The sequence below is a fragment of the Euprymna scolopes genome, chromosome 16, assembly GCF_053919585.1.
Source record: "Euprymna scolopes isolate OS-2025 chromosome 16, ASM5391958v1, whole genome shotgun sequence".
Taxonomy (NCBI): domain Eukaryota; kingdom Metazoa; phylum Mollusca; class Cephalopoda; order Sepiida; family Sepiolidae; genus Euprymna; species Euprymna scolopes.
Genome location: NC_136497.1, coordinates 26,494,654 through 26,515,600, shown reverse-complemented (window position 1 = coordinate 26,515,600; position 20,947 = coordinate 26,494,654). Strand labels below are relative to the sequence as shown.

Genomic DNA, 20,947 nt, shown 5'->3' with positions numbered 1-20,947 from the left:
TTTACTTTAATATATATTTTTTCTATTTTACTTTAACATCTATTTTTATTCCAATTTTACTAAGATATATATATATATATACATATATTATGTTTTACTTTAATATTTATATATATTTCAAGTATATATATATATATATATATTTCAATTTTACTTCAATATATATATATATATATATATTTCTATTTTATATTTATATATACATTAATACATATTCCATTTTACTTTAATATATTTTTTCAATTTTAGTTTAATATATATAATTTTTCAATTTTACAATCATATATATATATATTTCAATTTTACTTTAATATATATAATTTTCTGTTTTATTTTTATATATTTATATATATATATATTTCTTTTTTACTTTAATATATATTTTTAAATTTTATTTCAATATATATATATTTATTTCAGTGTTACTATAATATGTATATATATTTCAATTTTATTTTAATATATATATCTTTTTCTATTTTACTTAAATATATATTTATATATATTTTATTTTTCTTTATTATATGTCTTTTTCAATTTTACTTTAATATATATTTATATATGTTGTATTTTACTTTAATAGATATCTTTTTCAATTTTACTATGGTATATATATATATTTCAATTTGACTTTTGACTTTAATATATACACATATTTCTATTTTATTTCATTATATGTATTAAAAAATTTTAATTCTACTATAATATGTATATATTTTTTAAATTTTACTTTATATATTGTTAAGTTTGCAGGTTGAAACAAGTAGCGTAGAAAGCAATACAAATGACGACTTAACAAACAAAGGTAGGTTAAATAAGAAGTGTATTAGGAAAAGGTATATTTACAGGATATTTACATAATGGTGTCAAATAAGAGAGTCTTTGCTGGAGAAACATATCTGCTCTCGGCGGCCTTCGGTGGCTTCTGGTGAACACACACTCAGACTAACTGAGTCTTCCTATTTATGTGTAATTACTATCCACATATGCAAATGAATGTGTGCCACCACAATATATATATATATATATATATATATATATATATATATATTCAATTTTACTTTCTATATATATATATATATATATATATATATAGCTTTTCATTTTACTTCAATGAATACATATATTTTCAATTTTAAATTAATTTTTTTTCAATTTCACTTTAATAAATATTTTTTCAATTTTACTTAATATATATATATATATATATATATATATATATATATATATATATATATATATATATATATATGTTCTCAATTTTATTTTAATATATATATATTTTTCAGTTTTACTTTAATACAGGTGACGCCCCCCAAAAAACGGGCTCCAACTCTAATGTTTTTGTCCGAATGAAATGAAACTTTGGTCATAACTAGATTATTATATTAAAAACATCACATCCAAACGCTAGGGTCTTTGGTCTTTTTTTCTCCGTTGACTGCTCAGAAAAACAATTGAATGTCCTCTGGGGTTTTTTTAGGGGAGGGGGTCACCCTGTATATACATTTTTTTCAATTTTACTTTAATATTTATATTTTTTTAATCTTACTTTAATACACATACACACACGCATATATATATATATATATATATATATATATATATATATATATATATATATATATATATATATATATAAATTTTAGTTTAATATATATATTTTTTCAATTTTAGTTTAATATATATTTTTTCTATTTTACTTTAATATATATATATATATATATATATATTCCAATCTTTCTTTAATATATACATATTTTCCAATCTTACTTTATATATATTTTTCAATTTTACTTTAATATATATTTTTTAATCTTTACTTTAATATATATTTTTTAAATTTTATTTTAATATATATATTTTTCTCAATTTTACTTTTATGTATTTCAATTTTTGTTTAATATATATATATTCTATTTTACTATAATATATATATATATATATATATATATCAAATTTACTTTGATATATTTATGTATTTTTCAATTTTTCTAATCAAAGCAAAAAAAAGTGATCATCAGATGAATTTAAAAATACAAATAGGTATGAAGGTATGATTAAGTTCGTTTATTTTTAGCAAGGTTTACTTTAATATATATATATATATATATATATATATATAGAGAGAGAGAGAGAGAGAGAGAGAGAAAGAGAGAGATGGGTAGTAGATGTTCGTTTAGTCGCAGGGTGACCCGATGTTGCCCGGGATTGAATGATGATCAACGAATGTTTAATACTCCCATATTTTTATTGTCATTTAAATCGATGAAATAGCCCGTATTTCAATCAAATCGATTGATTGCCTGCTCCAATTGGGAACCTATCGCGGTGCCCCTGGAGGAAACTTTACATGGCTCTCGCAGTAACTAACTTCACAATACATTGTTGTCTGCATCGCTATGTAGAGAACCTACTATTAATTTTATAAAATTATTTTTTATATATAATGGCTTGCAAAAGTCAAGTATCATTTTTCACTTGTGCTCTAAACAGAAACATCCATTTCGAACGCGCTCTTGTCATATCAAAGAACCTTGTTTGGATTTATATGTTGAGCTTTCGGTTTGTGTGGTGATAAAACTTCTCAAATGCACTTGTGATGTTAGCCTGTATAAAATGTTAACTTTTGTCAAAATCGCCTGTTCCTTTTTACATCGGATTATTTCGATTATCGACTATCGATCCTTATCGAAGACATTCCGATACAAAACCTATCTAAGAACACTGGCAGGCACATAAGGTACCTTCGTGTGAAATTTCATAAAAACGGACCCAGCCATTTCTGCATCCATAGGGAATGAACTCACAAAGTTCCTTTTATGTAACTGTGGATATATATATATATAGAGAGAGAGATATTATATAAATGAGTGTGTGTGTGTGTGTGTGTGTGTGTGTGTGTGTGTGTGTGTGTGTGTGTGTGTGTGTGTGTGTGTGTGTGTGTGTGTGTGTGTGTGTAACTCTCTTTATCATATGAAAACAATTGAGTTTTATTCTTATTGCAAATTTAAACTGAAAGTCACCTATTGAAAAACTTTGGATTTTTTTAAGGAAACTTAAAATCATTAATTTAACTTTCAACAATAGGCCCCCCCTTGTCGCATAGTTTTACTTGTTGGCCAGTTTTATACAAATCCTAAGAGCAATAGAAGCATTCTATCATATCTGAAAGTGACACAATGTTCAACGAGCAAGATCAGAGATGCACCTCTGTATAACTCATGCTCTCTACCAATCTAAGTTATGACAACAGGACCATTGCCAGCACCCTCAAAATGCATACCCGGATGCTTGAAGGCGTGCCCAGAGTGATGAAAAAACAAAGTTTCCGACCACGGTCTTTGGTGTGGTTTCAAGTGAGGGCCACATCACGCCACCTCACATCTTCGAAGTCGGCTTAGAAAGTCAACACCAAAGTGTACTTGGATGTCCTGAAGAGCTGGTGGAAAAGGCATGCTTCTAGCTCTGTACCCGTATGGAGGCGGTGATTGAGATTGAAGGCGTCTACATTGGATAGATATCAGCTGAATTACATCATCAAGTTACTTGCATTGATTTTTTCAATAAAATATTCAATAAAACTGTAGTGTTGTTTTCTTTAGGGCGACAATTTTATCGTTTTACCTTGTGTGTGTGTATGTATATACTATAAAAGTTTTTTTATGTATTCCTAACTTATTTGGCTACACATTTGCATATATGTTCTAGTCAAAGCTATTAATTAGGCCGAACTGTCAGGTGGAAATATATCTTTGCGCTTATTGGGAACCATTCGGACTGAGGAGGTTTAGCTATTACATAGCTTTTATCAAAACATGTTCGCAAATATGTAACCAAATAATATCTGGATAAATAAAATATTGCGTGTATCTATTACTGAACACATGTATTTATATAGACATAATAATGTTTCACTCTATCTTACCCTAGTAACATAAACTCACCAATATTACTATTATATATATATATATATATATGAATATGTGTATGTGTGTATATACATATAGTATAAACGATTTATAACAAGTAAGCTACACAATAAGGTTTGTTTCATTCCATGAAAGAACTCTTCTCTCTAAATGCAATTAGATTGACAAATTTCTTTTGAAGATGAAGCACAAAACTTTATGCCTAATTAACTTATCATCAGTATACTTTTTTAAATAACTGAGCTCTACTTATGTATTGAGCACTGTTGAAGTAACTACTGAAACAGCACTTTATGCATAACTTATCTATGGTATGGCCATCTGTGTGCGTTCAATTTTTAAAAATAAAAATATTGTTGAAAAATCAGTCATACGTAAGAATAAAAAAAATTGTTTCGAGTAAGAAAGTCAGTGGAACACGCTACCATGTGAATGCTTCTCTACAAACTACATAATAATGTCTTCAACTCCAATGTTTATTTGTCATAAGTAATCAAACTTTGTTCATTTAATTACTCATTTCCAATGCCATCATAAAATTATTCTTCATTCGAGAGACAATCCATCCATCTCACTAGCCTTTATCCTCGAGTGGTTCTTTGTCTTGATGCTTGGTCTCATAGTAAAAATATATGACAAACAGATGGTAAAGTGGCGTCTTTTCGATTTCTGGTGTCGTTCAACTGTAGGAATGAAACAATTAACTGGAATTTGAACAAAAACATGTGCATCTACATTCGATATCACAGGTCAAATGTTGGTAATGAGTGTTTGGGGTAAATATTCATTTGTACATATATATCGTAAATATCATCGTAAACCTACATCGTAAATATCATCGCAAAGCTACATCGTAAATATTATCGTAAAACTACATCATAGGTACCATCGCATATATCATCGTAAATATCATCGTAAACCTACATTCGTGAATATCATCGTAAACCTATATCATAGATATCATCGTAAATATCATCATAAATCTACATCGTAAATATACATCGTAAACCTGCATCGCAAATATCATACTATATATTATTGTAAATATCAAGCATAAACCTACAACGTAAATATCATCGTATATATCATCATTAGCATCCATTGTAAACCTACACTCTAAATATCATCCTAAACCTACATGGTAAATACCATCACAAATATTCCTCGCAAATATCTATCATAAACCTATATCGTAAATATCCGATATAAATATCCATCGTAAATATGATCGTAAGTATCATCGTAATTATCATTGTAAACCTTCATCGTAAGTAGCTACCGTAAGCTGCTTTTCATTTGAAAAATAAGGTCGAAGAATTAAGTTTACAATCGGCATCAATGAAATCGACAAAATGGCCGCTTGTTTTTCCTTTCTTTTTAATTTTTTTCTCTCATTTCTTGACTCTAGACACACAAAAAAATAATCTGATAACAAATGGTCAGTTCTTGAACTCACAATTGGCGACTGCGCGTTACTATCATTTCGCATTCTTTTGGCTTACATCAAGGGAAATTGTCAATCGACCAATAGATGTATTCTTGTATTACGATTGCACGTGTTATGACTGGAATAAATACAGCCTTATTGTATCTTTGCGCATTTAATGGTTTTAATAGTCACCGCATTACTAAGAATGCATCCAGTATTAGCTTCACACTGAAATAGCACCGTGGTCCGATGGAAAGAGAATACATGTTGGTAGGACTTTTTATTGTATGTCATCTCTGAAAACATGCACTCACGCAAGCAGTTTCCAAGGCTGGTTCCAGAAAAATAAGAAATAGCATTGTCTCTCGATATCTATGTTCTCCGCCTAGGTTCTTCTTCTTAGAATCCGGTTTTCTTGTTTCAAAATACAACACTGCTTTATGCTTATGTCTTTGGTGCAATGTAAGCGATATTCCTGTCAATACTTACCATTCCAGAGTGCTTCCTTAAAAGCCGGCATAAAAACGTAGAATTAAACTGAATGCGCCTCGTACGATACAAAAACCAAAACAAAAATACAACAATGAACATATATGAGGAAATGTGTGTTTGAATGCAAAATCAATGAAATTTGTAATATATCAAGGAAATGTAAACAAATACAGAAAGTCACAACTGGATTTCAGTTAATGCTTAACAAGGATTTCATTTATATATATATATATATATATATATATATATATATATATATATATATATATATATGTGTGTGTGTGTGTGTGTGTGTGTGTGTGTATATATATATGCATATATATGCGTATATAAAAATATATATGTATGCATGTATATATGTGTGTGTATGTGTATTACACAGATCACCACCTGAAACAAAAAAGCTTGCTCACTGCGTTAAAAAAGCAAAAAAAAAAAAACGATAAAACTCCATGATATTCAACCAAACCTGCTACAGTACCAACTTGCTCTCTCTCTCTCTCTCTCTCTCTCTCTCTCTCTCTCTCTCTCTCTCTCTCTCTCTCTCTCTCTCTCTCTCTCTGTATATATATATATATATATATATTGGTGTGTGTATGTTTATATATATGTATGCATATATATATGTTTATATGGGTGTGTGTATGTTTATGTGTATCTATGCATATATATATGTATGTCTATATATATATATATTGGTTTCTATATATCTATATATATATATATAGGTATATATATATGCATATGTGCACATTGAATTACGCTATATATATATATATATATATATATATATATATATAGATATATATAGATATATATATATAGATATATTTAATTTAGAAAGAGAGAAAGAAAGAAAGAGATACAGAGAAAGAGAGATGAAATAAGTGTTCAACTATTGTACAGGATATATATATATATATATATATATATATATATATATATATATATATATATATATATATATATATATATATATATATATATATACAGTATAACTCCGGAATACGGTAACCCCAAGATACGCTTTTTTAGGTTATGATGTGGAATACGATATTTTTCGGCCCCTGGTTACGGTGTTATTTAGAATGGAATTGTATTATATGCATATATATTTTATACTGTACTGTATTTTGTTACGAACTTGGAGTTCCGTATCCCGGGGTTCTACTTTAGAATTATATATATATATATATATATATATATATATATATATATATATATATATATATATATATATATTCAACAGACGCTATTCTTTGGTTTGATCTTCAAACGATACTTTGGATTTCACTGCAACACCAAAAGTTACCTAAGGGTTAAAGATACCAAATATGACCGATTCATTAGCCAATATTTGAATAGTGCGATCCACGATGATACTCCCACGTGCATATGTAAAGCAAAATAAAATAATGATTCTATATGCATATATATTATAACTTTATTATTATCTTTTTAGTACAAGTGAGACTATCAATTCATAATACTTTCGACTTTTAGCTGAACTTAACACTATTTTTTATTCACCATTTGAAGAATTCTAGTTGTGTCTTATACAAGCATAACATAGGCTGGTGGCTCAGTCACATTTGGTAATTTTGGGTTTTCAATGTTTCAGATAAACAGAAGGTACTACCAGTTGAAGATCAAATAAATGTATTGTGTCCATTGAATAATGTATATATATATATATATGTGTGTGTGTGTGTGTGTGTGTGTGTGTGTGTGTGTGTGTATGTGTGTGTGTGTGTGTGTGGAGGAGTGTATGAAGGCTATAGCAATACAGGGAACCGGGTGTTGTATTGGTGTGACATATGAACAAAAATGGACAAACAAAAGAATTTTTTTAAGGACATTCTTGGCACTTTTTCTTTTTAAAAAAAGAGATGTTATTCTCGAAATATTAAGAACTCCACCATCCCGGTTATATCAAACAGTAAGTTCATATTTACTGATTTGTATTGTGATTGTCTTTAAAAATAAATGTGTATACGAAGTTTAAAAACAAACAAAAGAAATAAAACCTTTCGTTTCTCCATTTTTGTTCATATGTCACCCCAGTGCAACAGCCGGTTCACTGCATTGCTATAGCCTTCTTATACTCCTTCATATCTATTAACCAGCAATGTTGAAGCAATGTACCTTTCTCTTTATATATATATATATATACAGAGTGACCCCAAAAAACGGGTCCCAACTCTAATTAGGCTCCGTTTCTTAGTGTTTTGTCCGACTGAAATGAAACTTTGGTCATAACTAGTTTTTTTATTCAAAACATCACATCAAAACACTAGGGTCTTTGGCCTTTTTTTCTCCGTTCTACAGCATATGTTCTAGATGGCCTCCATTTAGCTTTTGTTTGTTTTTTTCGGTCACCCTGTATATATAGTTATATTGGAAAACAACCGCCCCGTATTCATAAGATTTTACATAGAAATATATATATATGTATTCATAAGATTTTACATAGAAATATATATATATATATATATATATATATATATATATATATATATATATATATATATATATGAGCTCGCGTCTGAATTACGGTATATTTTTAAACAATAAACTAAAGTAAATATAATTAATTATAAATAATATGAATAAATATGTTTTATATATATATATATATATATATATATATATATATATATATATATATATATATATATATATATATAATGTAATTAAAATATCCATATAAGGTTAAGCAAGCGAATATAACTTTAATAATTGAATTAAGAAAGAAAATACCGTAATTTTAAATATTTATAAAAGTAACCCTTTATCCGCTGCGTTGGATATTTGGAGCAGGAACCTGTAATATTTGCATCAAATAAACTACATGGTACTTCGTAACAACTTATTTTTTTATAATTAAATTGAAAGTTAACCACACATTTTAAATTATTCTTAAGTCTTCAGTTAAGGTATTTTCGTTACGTAACGTCAGACAAATGATAATAACAAAAACAGACGTCGAAAATTTTAACGTTAATTAATTCTTCCTAGTTTGAGCCTTGGTTTAAATCTCTACAAAATGTCGACGTGAAGATGTAATTATGTTATGAAATAAGTATGTTTTAAATATTATATATATATATGTGTGTGTGTGTGTGTGTGTGTGTGTGTGTGTGTGTGTGTGTGTGTGTGTGTGTGTTTGTATGTGTTATAGTATCTGCATTGTTGATTCCTAAGTGTTGATTCAATGAAAATTCCGTACTTATAAAATAGTGCTCTAGTTTCCAATAACATAGAGAGAGAGACAGAGAGAGAGAGAGAGAGAGAGAGAGAGAGAGGAAGAAAGAGGGAGAAAGAGAGAACTGTAGTATGGTATAAACTCCATTATTTGTACAAATATTATTTGCTACACATGTGCATATATATTTCAGTTTTGAAATCGAAATCCTGTTACCATCTAAGAATGTCCCGATGGAGCTGGATTTCCGACGAGATTGAAGCTGAAACACGTATTCACATTCGTAGCCAATAATGTTTGTATAAATAAACGAATATATACTATAGATAGATAGATAGATAGATAGATAGATAGATAGATAGATAGATAGATAGATAGATAGATTGATGTACTAGAATTTCGTGAAAACTGAGGAGTTGTTATAATGTGTGGTGTCAAATGTTGGAATTGTCAAGCTCATATTGCCAAGATGCAAATCAAGTTGCACCGCGATCAACGAGGAGGGAGAAGGTACAGTAGGAAGGAAATAGTGGAAGTTTGGATTATAACGGTAGAGTTCGAAAAGAAAGCATGCACAAAAAATGGAATCGTTCAAGTTCAAAAACAAGCTGTAAAAAAGGGAAACGAGGATTTAGTGGAAGTCAACCGAAAGATTTTAGAAGATTAATAATTCGGATTATTTGAATCATTTGTACTTCTATTCTCATTTTGATTGTTGTATACATAACATTTCGGTCGATGTATGAACTCAATCAGTAACGGTCTTTTCTAGGTTAAAGTTTCAATCCTTACTGAAACCTAAGGATAACATGAATCAACCCTCCTACTCGATGAAATGAGAACAGTCTCGAGTACCGGATTAAATAAATGATTCAGTTAAAAAAACTCCGAACAAGTTCCTGGGTTCGGTATAAAGATGGTCCATTCTAATTAGAAGCTTCACACGTAAAAAAAATGAAGTGCACCCTGAGAAGGTAGGAGCTTACATCGATCGAAATGTTACGAATATAACAAACAAGGCAAGATTAGTAGTCCAAATAAGAGAAGGACAATACAGAAATCGGCAACTCACTAGGATTGTTAGTTGTCTCTCTAGCAATTGGCTGGAAATTTACACACACATTTAAAAAAAAATGTTTGCTACCCATTGAAGAATGATGATTTTCGGGGAACCTTTTTCTTTTCTCGCGAATACTTTACTAATAGATACATACACAGACACACACACACACACACACACACACGTGTGTATGTGTGTGTGTTGTGTACACATATATATATATATCTATTTATTTTTCTTTATGTAAATACAATCATATCCTGCTACGATGTGCAGACCGTTTCGATCATAATTGATCTCATCAGGCAAGAAAATTTAAAATTTAAAAAATACAAGATCTAATATTAAAAAGTTAGTGTTAAATTCCAAACAAAAGATATAATTTATTAAAAAATAAAATAATAAATAAATAAAAATTAAACGAGAAACATCGGGTTTTTATAGACAGACAATATGACCCAATTCAGTTAAACTTTCTTCATGGTCGAAACATTTTTAAATGACTTGAATTATGAAATAGTTAATATCGTCTCCTGACATTCCCTTTTGTTACGTGCCAACATTTCATTTGTACGACATCTTTTCTATTCCTCCTTTCTCCCTTTATCCCACTCTCTTTTAGTGAATTTATACCCCCTCTATATCTTTGTGTTATTCTCTCTCTAATCCTCCCCAAAACTATCATTTTACCCCGCTTCCTTAACAGAAATTTGATTTTTGTAATTAAATTTAAATCCATAAGAACATTAACCTTGCTTCACGTCAGTCATGGCAAAGTATATTTTCTCTCCTCTAAAATTGAAAATCGTCTTGCATCTTTTTAATGTTTAAATTTTCTTGCCTGAGGAGATCAATTATGATCTAAACGGTCTGCACATCGTAGCAAGATAAATCTGTAAAAGAAAAATAATAAAAATATATAACTTGCTCTCTTTGATTGAGCACTTGCAACGACTCTTGTTGTAATTCAATTATTCCAAATTTTTGGATATCTTTTTACCTGGAATATATATATATATATATATGTGTGTGTGTGTGTGTGTGTGTGTGTGTGTGTGTGTGTGTGTGTGTGCGCGTGCGTGCGTGTGTGTGACAGTTGTATAGATTGGTTTCCTAGAGTTAAATCCAATGAAACCCGTGTAATTATTAGAGTGGTCAGTGGAATATAATGTTTAATGCTGTATACTATTTGTATCCGGTGACGTGTTGTCCATAGTTCGTTATTCAATCATATAAATTCTTATTCTATTTATATAATAGGTCTGAATGACGCATAGAGCTACTCATTTAGTATAAGTTTCCATGAAACAAATCTTTTTGACTACATGTGTGCATACAGATTTCAGCTCAAACCTTATTAGGCTAAGCCTGTTCGGGCCAAGTTGCCAGAATGGAAATAAAAACAAGAGGAATGATTTTAATAAGAAACTTTCAAATTACACAGGGATCGTGTGACCACGTGACAGGAAGTACTCTCGATTTCATGCCTCGATTTGAGCGCTTTAGAAATTTATCATTTTTATTTTATTTTCATTGTCATAAGTTATTATGTTTTTTATTCTATTTAAAAATTCCGAAACTCACACATTTGATCCGACAACTTCTTTCCCGAAAGAGTGAAGGGAAGAATAAGCTATTTCCATGCTGACAACTTGTTAGGACTTCCACTGTACAACAAGTCTGAGAGAAGAGATGGAGATACGGATGGAGACGGGTACTTACCGGTGTGTTCGCATTTACGCCATAATCCTGAATAGGTTTTTTTGTAAACTGCCGATTTATTATAGGAGGCGTCCACCACTCGCTCGTACGTGTATAGCCAGTAGTCAGTGGCGACGGCGATGCAGAGAAGGCCGAACGCGGCTCCGGCGCAACTACTGGTCATAATCATTAGCAACCTTTTCTTACCACACACGTCCATGGTAGTAGTAGTAGTAGTACGACCATAGGTCTCCGCTGGCGATCTCGGGCAACGGCAGCAGCTGCAATAACAACAACAACAACCTCCGGAGTAAACTTTTACCCTTTTCGATCATTAGCGAATAGAATCGAGTAGGGATCGAGACACGGTTGGATTGGGAATGCTTGTCCTTGGATAAGTATGCCTGAATCGCTTCTTTTTTTTATATAGATCAGTCGTCGTGCCTCTTGACGGTGATGATGATAGTGATGATGATAATGATGATGAAGATGATTATAATGATGATGGAGCTTCTTCTTATTCTTATGAATAAATGTGTGCTTTTGACAAAAGAAAATTTAAAAAAAGAGAATTAATTGATAACAAATAGCCAATTCCTGTGTTTGCAATTGGCAGCTGTGCGTTGCTATCATATCGGATTCTTCTGAAATTCAAAGGGAGGAAATATGTCAATTATAACTGACCAGTAGATGTTGTATTCTTGTTTTTATGGATGCACGTGTTGTGATTGGGATGCATGCGGCATTTGATCTGTGTGTGTGTATTTATTAATATGCATACGAGAACGATTTCTTGAAATGCTTGAATAGCGTTTTTTAAACAAACGCTTATATTAATTCTTATACAGATGCGTTGTGTATATGCATGTTAGTTGTTGCATGTAAAATGGTAGCTGAATGAAAGTAACAGAAACCATTCTTCATATCTGGTGCAAAAAAAAAATTCGATTTCAAATTTACCATCTAATGGTTTGATCTTCAGATATTACGCGTTTACACCTTTCTCTTTGTTTCGTGTCTGGTGGGTGTAATGTGAAATGTCGCGGGGTTAGATGGGTGTATTTGTGGTTGCCATTGTTACGCTTTATAGCCGGGTGCAATGTGGTGCACAAGTTGCAGAATGTACGTGCGTCGCTGTTAATATGCATTTATACATTTAAACGTGTGCAACCCCGCATACAGTAGTGTGTATTTGATGGAATGCTGTGGCGGTTAACATCGGTGATTTTTTTTAAAGAGGAGGGAAGTGTGGGATTAAAAATGGGGATCGAAGTGGGATGGTGAATAAAAGACGGATGAAAATGGTCGAGGAAAAAAAAGACGAATTATGAAGTTGTTAAATAAGTCGATCAAAAATCATCAAGAAACAACACATTTTCCAAAGTAAAAAAACAAAATTCTTCCAACAAAAAATATATTTCTACAAGTGTAAGTGCTAATATAAAATTAATAGCGATATAAATGATAAAATATTAAACCACAAAATGATATTTAAAAAAGAGGAACCTTAAATTCTATTCGGATATATATCAATGTACATTGATCGTGTTTTATATAAACATATATTTATTTATTAGTAACAATATTTGTGCCACAGATCCGAGAAAATTAGAATAAATACAAAACAAGGAATGAACCCAAATTCTAATAAATCTCAGAGACGGAACATCAATCGTAGAATCCTCTAACAATTACGTAAACCAATTTCGAAATCTTTAAGAGAACATGGTTCGCTTCTTGCGGGATTTATTACGCTGGTTGCAGAAAAATGCGAGAGTTACATGAAATGACTTGATTAAACAGAAACGGCAGGGAAAAATCCTTAACTTTGGTTTTGGTAAAAAGAATCCGAAAAAAGAAAATGATTCTACAATTAAATAAGTCTTAAATAAATGGAATTTAGAAACGTTTCACACGCGCATGACCCAAAACTGTATGTGTAATATAGTAAGAGTTAATTGTCAAGATGTGTCCTTAGGTACAATAATTCATAATTATTGGTATAATTGGGATATATGTGAATAAATGGAAACGTAGTGACATATTGTTACTACTACGACGACGATTACAATTGCTAGAAAAACACTACTACTACTACTGGTAACAGGATCGCTACTATCGGGATAAATGTGGACACTTGTTTCGATTGGGAACGTTCAGATTAACAGGTTTGTACGGGCAGAAAAACGCGCCAAGGTATTCGTGTATTTATTATAAGAAATAAGAATGTAACCAATTTATTTAAAAATAATTCATTTAAGTCTAGACTTGGATCGCGTGTTATGGTCTATACTCTCGATTTTTTAAATCCATTGGCAATTGTATATACGGAATAAGGTTGATATAATGTCTCCAGTAAAATCTGCCACTTTATGCAAAAATTAATCTGATAATTTTCAGGCTGAGATTCTATAGAGCCGAAAAGAGGAATGGTAAGAGGGGATCGAAAAGAAAGGGGCGCAGTCTTGCAGAAAATAACAGCTGCATTGATAATCATTCCACTGAAGGAAACGTTTATCAATATTTTCATCTACGATTAAACGAGTTTAGATTCCGATATACAACATCGAATTAATACGGGGAAAACGTGTCTGTGTGGTGACGCCATGCGATCATGTGTTCCTACAGCCTAGCAGTTCCTTAACAGCAACCTTATGTATATACATATGTGTGCGTGTTCATGTGTGTGTGTGTGTATATCTATACACATGCATATGTGTGATATAGATTATTTTACTTTTTTTTTGTGTTGTTGTTTTTGTACCCTTTTCTACGTTTTTATACCTGTCTCTATCAGAAAGTATAAGAAATCGTGTCACGCTTGCTTACACACGCATGCATCGACGCGCGTGCTGCACTCCCCCCCTCAGTCACGCACGCAGGCACACACACACACGCACACCCTCGCATGCTCGCGCGTACTACTCACACGAGCGTCCACTTACACACACGCAGGTGCGCGCAAGTGCGCTCGCGCGGTCAGACGACGAACGGAAAAGATAGGGAGAGTCAAAGTGGGTGGGGAGTGGGGGTGAGTGTTAGGGGTTGTCGAACGGAGTGTCAAACAGCAAAAGACCGAGAGAAAGTGGTCAGGAGGGGAATACAGACAATCGGGGTGGCAAAAATGGACGGAGGGAAGGAATGAAAAATGGAAGGACGGACGAACACTGCCTGGCGAACACGAACAAGAAGAAAAAGATTTCCAAACAATCAGGAATTGTTTTGCTTTTTAGTTTTGTTTGTTTGTTTGTTTTTGTTTCCTTTACATCAAATCAGAAGGAAGGAATCTTAGAACAGTTTTGATGGAAGACAAATTTACGATGCAAAACTTGATTATGATCCGCAGGTAACTTGAATTGTTTTTCTTGGTTTCAGATATAGATAATTCTAAATAAAAAATAGGATATCTTTTCTTACAGTCTTCCTTTCCTTTCTCCCTCTCTTTCTATTTCTCACTCTCTCTCTTTCTCTCTCTCCCTTTCTCTTTCTTTCTCCCTATTTTCACTTTCTATACTATCTGTCTATTTATCGATCTATCTATCTACCTATCTTTAAGAACCGTAGCAAATACTTCCCAGTTCTTGAAACCAAGCGCTATATGAATAGACTTCCCGAAATCGCTCTATTAATCAATCTTCGAATGAATTTATAATAAGACTTAGTGTACCGTCTCGTTGCGTAACTAAATGGACTTGTAATTTGCTTTTTTTCAGACACCTGAATCAACTGAAACTAACAGTCAATCAGATTGTCTAGCATAATGTGTACGTTCTGTTGATTATTTCAGGGAGAAACGTGTTTGCTGCGTGCGGATAAACGTGATGTCCGTGTACACGGTGGATAATGATAATAATAATAATAATAATAATAATAATAATAATAATAATAATAATAATAATAAAAGTGTATGTGTGCGCGCTTGCGCGTCTGTTTTGTGTGCGCTTGCGCGTGTGGAGGTGCAAGTGCGCGTGTATGTGTTTGTATGTGTGCGTGCTTGACAATGGAACCGATATTTTCTTTTTTTTTAGTCTCGATATTACAAGAGCTCCAGCAACGATCCGTGGAATTGGCAGATTCCTCGACTGCGGATAAAAGCCGGGTAACGAAAGGTGGTCGTGTACATCCAGGAATATCAGTAGATCCAACGAAAGGTTAGTAGTTTCCTGGTGATCATCTTCGGTGCTTAATAAAATGTCAATAAGCCGGCCGAGTCACGCATCAGTAGCCTCCTCCTCCTCCTCTTCCTCTTCCTCCTACTTCTGCTAGTTTACCTCTGCTTTTGTCGGCGGCGGCGGCGATGGTTGTGGCGATGGTACTATCATTTCAAACCGGCTTCTGCAATTGGTTCTTACTTCTAACAGCTGTAAGTGTGGTTGTAGTAGCGGTCGGCACTGTGGTTGCTCTCGCCTCAGAGCCGGTTCTAAAACGAGCAGCAGAAATAGTTTTATGGGCAAAAATATATTATGTAGAACGTAAGATTGTTCGAACTAAAACGTAAATGGTTGCAAGGATGATTCTCACCTCTTTAAGAAAAAAAAATGGTTCCAACATTCAGTTTCCTTCCGTAAAGGTGTTTTGCTTTCTTTCTCTTTTGCTTCTTCCAACTAATTCCTGCACAACCTCGAGTGAAGTAAACCTGGCTTACTCGTTTGTCAAAAACGGTTTCAAAATTATGATAACTTTAAAATTTTGAATTTCACCTAGAACCATATGATTTTATTGTTTTAGTTTGTTTTGTTTTTTTGTTGTTGTTTTTTTTTTTGCTACGGAAAGTGATTCAAATATTTACATTTTAATATTACTGTTAATATTGTTAGTATTTCTGGAATCGTTACTGTAATTGGTGATCGACTGTTGGAACGACCAATGGTCGTGGCGGGGATTATTATTATTGATATTCTGCAGATGCCATCTTAAAGTTTTCCTATTCTCCTGGTTATTATTGTAGGTGAAAACGGAGGGATGAAGATGGTTCTACTAGTTGATCTAGATGCTATTTAAGAAGCTTTTTATACTATATTCTAGTAGTTGCACGATTCTATTGGAATGGTAGTTACAGATCCTCTTTTCTGTGCGACTACTATGGACAACTATCGTTTTCTTGTACTTATTCCCTCCGCATTTGGTAATGTTGATGCTGTACGAGATGGCCACTATAGATTCAGCATCGCTTTCAGTTCAAATGACGACTATGGGCAAACAATTCAGATTAAAATATATGATACTTGTTGTTGCGGTCATGACTAAAACGATCTCGATAAGGATGGGAACGAACCTCATAGTCTGAATGCTTCATTTATTTATTAGATTCACGTTAATATTAATCACGTAAATAGGTTTCGAAATGGCTCCATCCGCTTTGTACTTACAATTCAGCTGTTTGAGAACAGTGTTTCGGCATGGTTACTGTTCTTTCGTTGTTTTTACCCTTTTGTAGTTATTATGAAAACAAAAATGGTGAACGATAAATGTACGTATAGCAGTTGTATGTATGTATGTATGTTTTAACAGTGACACGATCGTTACTTACCTAACAGCGAGTAATTTACTGAAAAATAATGGTCACTGTTGTTTGATAGAACAAACTATCGCAGTTTGATGACCAGTTGACTCCTAGTAAAAGCAAAAATCGACTTCAAAGACGTTATATTTTGTTACCACTGTGACATCAGTTATCATGATATACAGCTATTGTGATATCAGTAATACTGATATCAGTTATTGTGATATCACTCATTGTGAGAGCTTATAAATGATCTGTAATGGAGGCAACTGTGTCGCATTTTCATTAACAGCTTTTGAACGTTTTGCCGGAAAAAAGGAAAGCCCTATCTTTTCACCAGATATGCAAATATAAACACAATAAAGCTAAATAAAATGTATATGAAGTATTCACATGTACATTACGTGTTTGCATGTATGATAATTAAGGGTAGAAAGACAGATACGATGTTGACGAGCACAAATCGAACAATTTGGCGAATTTGACCGCCAAAGGGGAATGAAACGATGCAAGAAGTAAAAAGCTAAATCCGTGTAGTTACAAAAGTAATACCATCCAATTGTTGTTGTTGTTGTTGTTCATCCCACATGTTAACGTCTTCATCTTGGTTACAAAATGCGCGATCATGGTTTTATACCATTCTTCTTTGATTGGCCATTTCCTTTTTTAGGTAAAAACCAACTGTGTCTTGCCAAACTTACTTTTCATTAGTTTTCTTAGTTGTGCTTTTTTTTTTTTTTTTTAATCCTTCAGGATTATTCCGACAATCCGGGAAATATTGTTGTCGGTTTAAAAAGGGGGTGATACACGGCACGACAACAATCGCGGAAACGGCAGAAGCTGTGAGAGGAGAGTCTGCGAAGGAAGGAGAGCCACTAGTGCAGCGGCAGCGGCGGCGGCAGCAGCAACATCATCAGCAGCTGCAGGAGCAGCAGTGGCAGTAGCAGCAGCAGCAGCAGTAGTGACGGCGACAGCGGTTGTTGCAACGATGCTAGAAGAGAGTGGGGAACAAAATGTCGAAGCTGAGGAATAAGAAATCTGGTTGTCGGAAGCAAGAAGGGAAAGAGGATGCTATAAAGCTGAAAATGATAACACAACAATTATAAAGAAGTATACAAAAGAACAGCTTGTTTGTGTGTTGATAGAAAAACAGACCAGGAAACGCATTTACTTTATTATAGAATCAGCAGTAATATTTATATAGCGGCCGAATTAATACAAATAAACCATAATAAGAGAAACGGCAACACAATTAAAAATAATAATAATAGTAGTAGTAGTAGTAGTAGTAGTAGTAGTAGTAGTAGTAGTAGTTACGTTGTTGTTATTAGTTTCTACGGCATGTCGACTCTTGTTGGGTCATCTTATGCCGAAATCGTAGCTGATGTTTGCATACGGCTTGTACACTAATCTAAGTCTGCAGCGACCTGTCTTCCACAGAGCACCTGCTCTTTCCAAATGGTCGCCCATTTATTAGTGGTCAGTCTCGATGTTGCTTAACTTCGGAACAATAGTATTCATGCTAAAAGTTCAAAGGGTAATTACAACAACAACAACAACAACAATAATAATAATAATAATAATAATAATAATAATAATAATAATAATAATAATAATAATAATAAGTTACTAATCGCTGATTAAACAAATATGCAGAGGTAAAAAAGATAATTGACAGATATGGAAGGGAAAGGAAAGAAACGTGAAATTGAAAGTGAAAGTAGCCGAAATGAAAGTGAAAGTAGTCGAACTATTTTTACTTCTTTTAAAAGAGCAGTAGCGGCGAGTAGCGGTTCCAGTAGTGAAGAACTGTGAATTCCATAGCAAACGACTGGCGCTAGTAGTCCAATTTTACCATTCTACTTTTTACTGGACGTAAGTTGTCTATTTTCTAAATTTTTTTTTACATAAAACTGAACACTAACACTCTGTTGTCTCTCATAACACGGACACACACGCACGCCCTCGTGCAATAAGGCATCTGTAAATAATCGCGTGTAGCCTTTAAATGTACATCATTCTTGTGTACTAAGTTATTATGTGCGAATAGTGACACAAACACACAACTACAAAACATGGATCACGTGGCTTTATATTCGCACGCATGCAACCAAAGAACAATAGAACATCGGAGTCCACTGTTCAGCATAGGTAAACTGATTTTTAGAATTTATTAATTTTATTTCCTCTTTATGAATTCGAAAATAAATTGTGATAATAAGCAACACATTGCAAGGGGACTACTTCCCTGCAGATTGCAGCATGGTCGTCTTCAATGTCAACAAATATTGATACATCTTTCTGTCCAGCAATCAAATTTGATCCTTTCTACCTATCGTTTCCAATCCTCTCATAGTCTTTTCTATCATCTAAAGGACAATTTCTTTAAGCACTATCCTCGAGTAGCTTTTGGCCTTCATAAATGGTTGATCACACATACACACGCGCGCGCCCAAAGAAAAATCTAAAATTCCATTAAATTATCATTTTGGATGATTTCAATGGAATTTTAGCAAATATTTCACGAACCGTGATTTATACTAATTAAAAGAATATATTTTAAATTCTAAAATTATTCCTAAGTGTCATTCTAATCGATATTTAGTGTTCGATCATAAATTGTCTAAACTGATTGAAAATAAAAGAAAACTCACGTGCCATATCATCATCATCATCATCATCATCATCATAAAAGGTGAATCGACTGATATTATATATCTGCAACGTTACAGTAAACCTTGAAATCTATGTTTCAAAATTTTCAGATGAGCATCGATATTTTCCGGACCATTATTTATTTCTAGTTTTATATTTTCAAAACGTTTCCGCCGATGTAACCTTCGAGCTTCTTCAGATATATCTTTTCGAACTTGCAAAAAATTTCAAAGTTAACCCGTGGTTTAACGGTTAAAAGGGTTGATTAACAACCAGTTCTAAGTGACAATCTTCTAGGGGTTGAAGGTTCAATTCTTACTACAGGCAATAATAAATAAAAAAAACATACATATTAAAACTTCTACTCAGTCTTCTTTGGCGAAACAGGAACATTCGACCCATGCAGATTAAATAAAGGATTCAAAATTCCATAGAGAGTCCTTTGTTCGCCATAACATTTCCCAAGTCCGAAAACATGAAAATGAAGAAGGTCGGTGGATACATCGTCCGAAACATTGTAAAATTAATTAATCAAGTAGTTCGAGTAATACAAATAACACAAATTGAAGTGTATTTCCAACAATGTATATTATGTATTTTGAAGCCATTTTTTGTTAAAGCTCTGTTTTTTTTTAGGTAATTTATTTACTCCACGGGGCTGAGAATAAACAAATAAAACTAGAAAACGAACAAAAAAGATGCTCTAGTGAAGTGATAAAGCAACGTAAGGGTTGTGATCTTGTCGAATCTCATTTTATTTATTTATTTATTGTGTGTTTTAAAGGACTAAACCATTTATCTAGGATGACAGAGTCAAAAAAGGCAGCGAACTATGAAATATATATTGCCAGAAAAAACAATTTCAATTTATATTATTTAAATAATTGAAACTACTTGGTTGGGCATTTTTAAAAACGTTTCGGTCGATGTAACCACTTTTTGAGTGCATCTTGTGGAACTTGGAAATATT

At 32.4% G+C, this 20,947-nt stretch overlaps 2 protein-coding genes across 8 annotated transcripts in view; one reads left to right on the top strand and one right to left on the bottom strand.

Moving 5' to 3' along the window:
* Nucleotides 1-18,502, bottom strand: part of LOC145295893 (voltage-dependent calcium channel gamma-5 subunit-like) — a 344,388-nt gene extending 325,886 nt beyond the window's left edge. Inside the window, exon 1 of the mRNA XM_080141650.1 lies at nt 11,841-18,502. Coding sequence (XP_079997776.1) covers nt 11,841-12,039 — 199 coding nt within the window. The 5' untranslated portion in view covers nt 12,040-18,502. The remainder of the gene's footprint in view (nt 1-11,840) is intronic.
* A 415-nt stretch (nt 18,503-18,917) lies between these two features.
* LOC145295894 (uncharacterized) overlaps nt 18,918-20,947 on the top strand; it is a 37,783-nt gene continuing 35,753 nt past the window's right edge. For 4 of the 7 annotated variants that reach the window (XM_080141656.1, XM_080141654.1, XM_080141653.1 and 1 more), the window contains exon 1: nt 18,922-19,197. The gene's annotated coding sequence lies outside the window, so the exon portion shown is untranslated. Of the gene's footprint in view, nt 19,474-20,947 lie in introns of all 7 variants that reach the window. The other 3 variants (XM_080141657.1, XM_080141652.1, XM_080141655.1) reach the window with 3 other exon arrangements.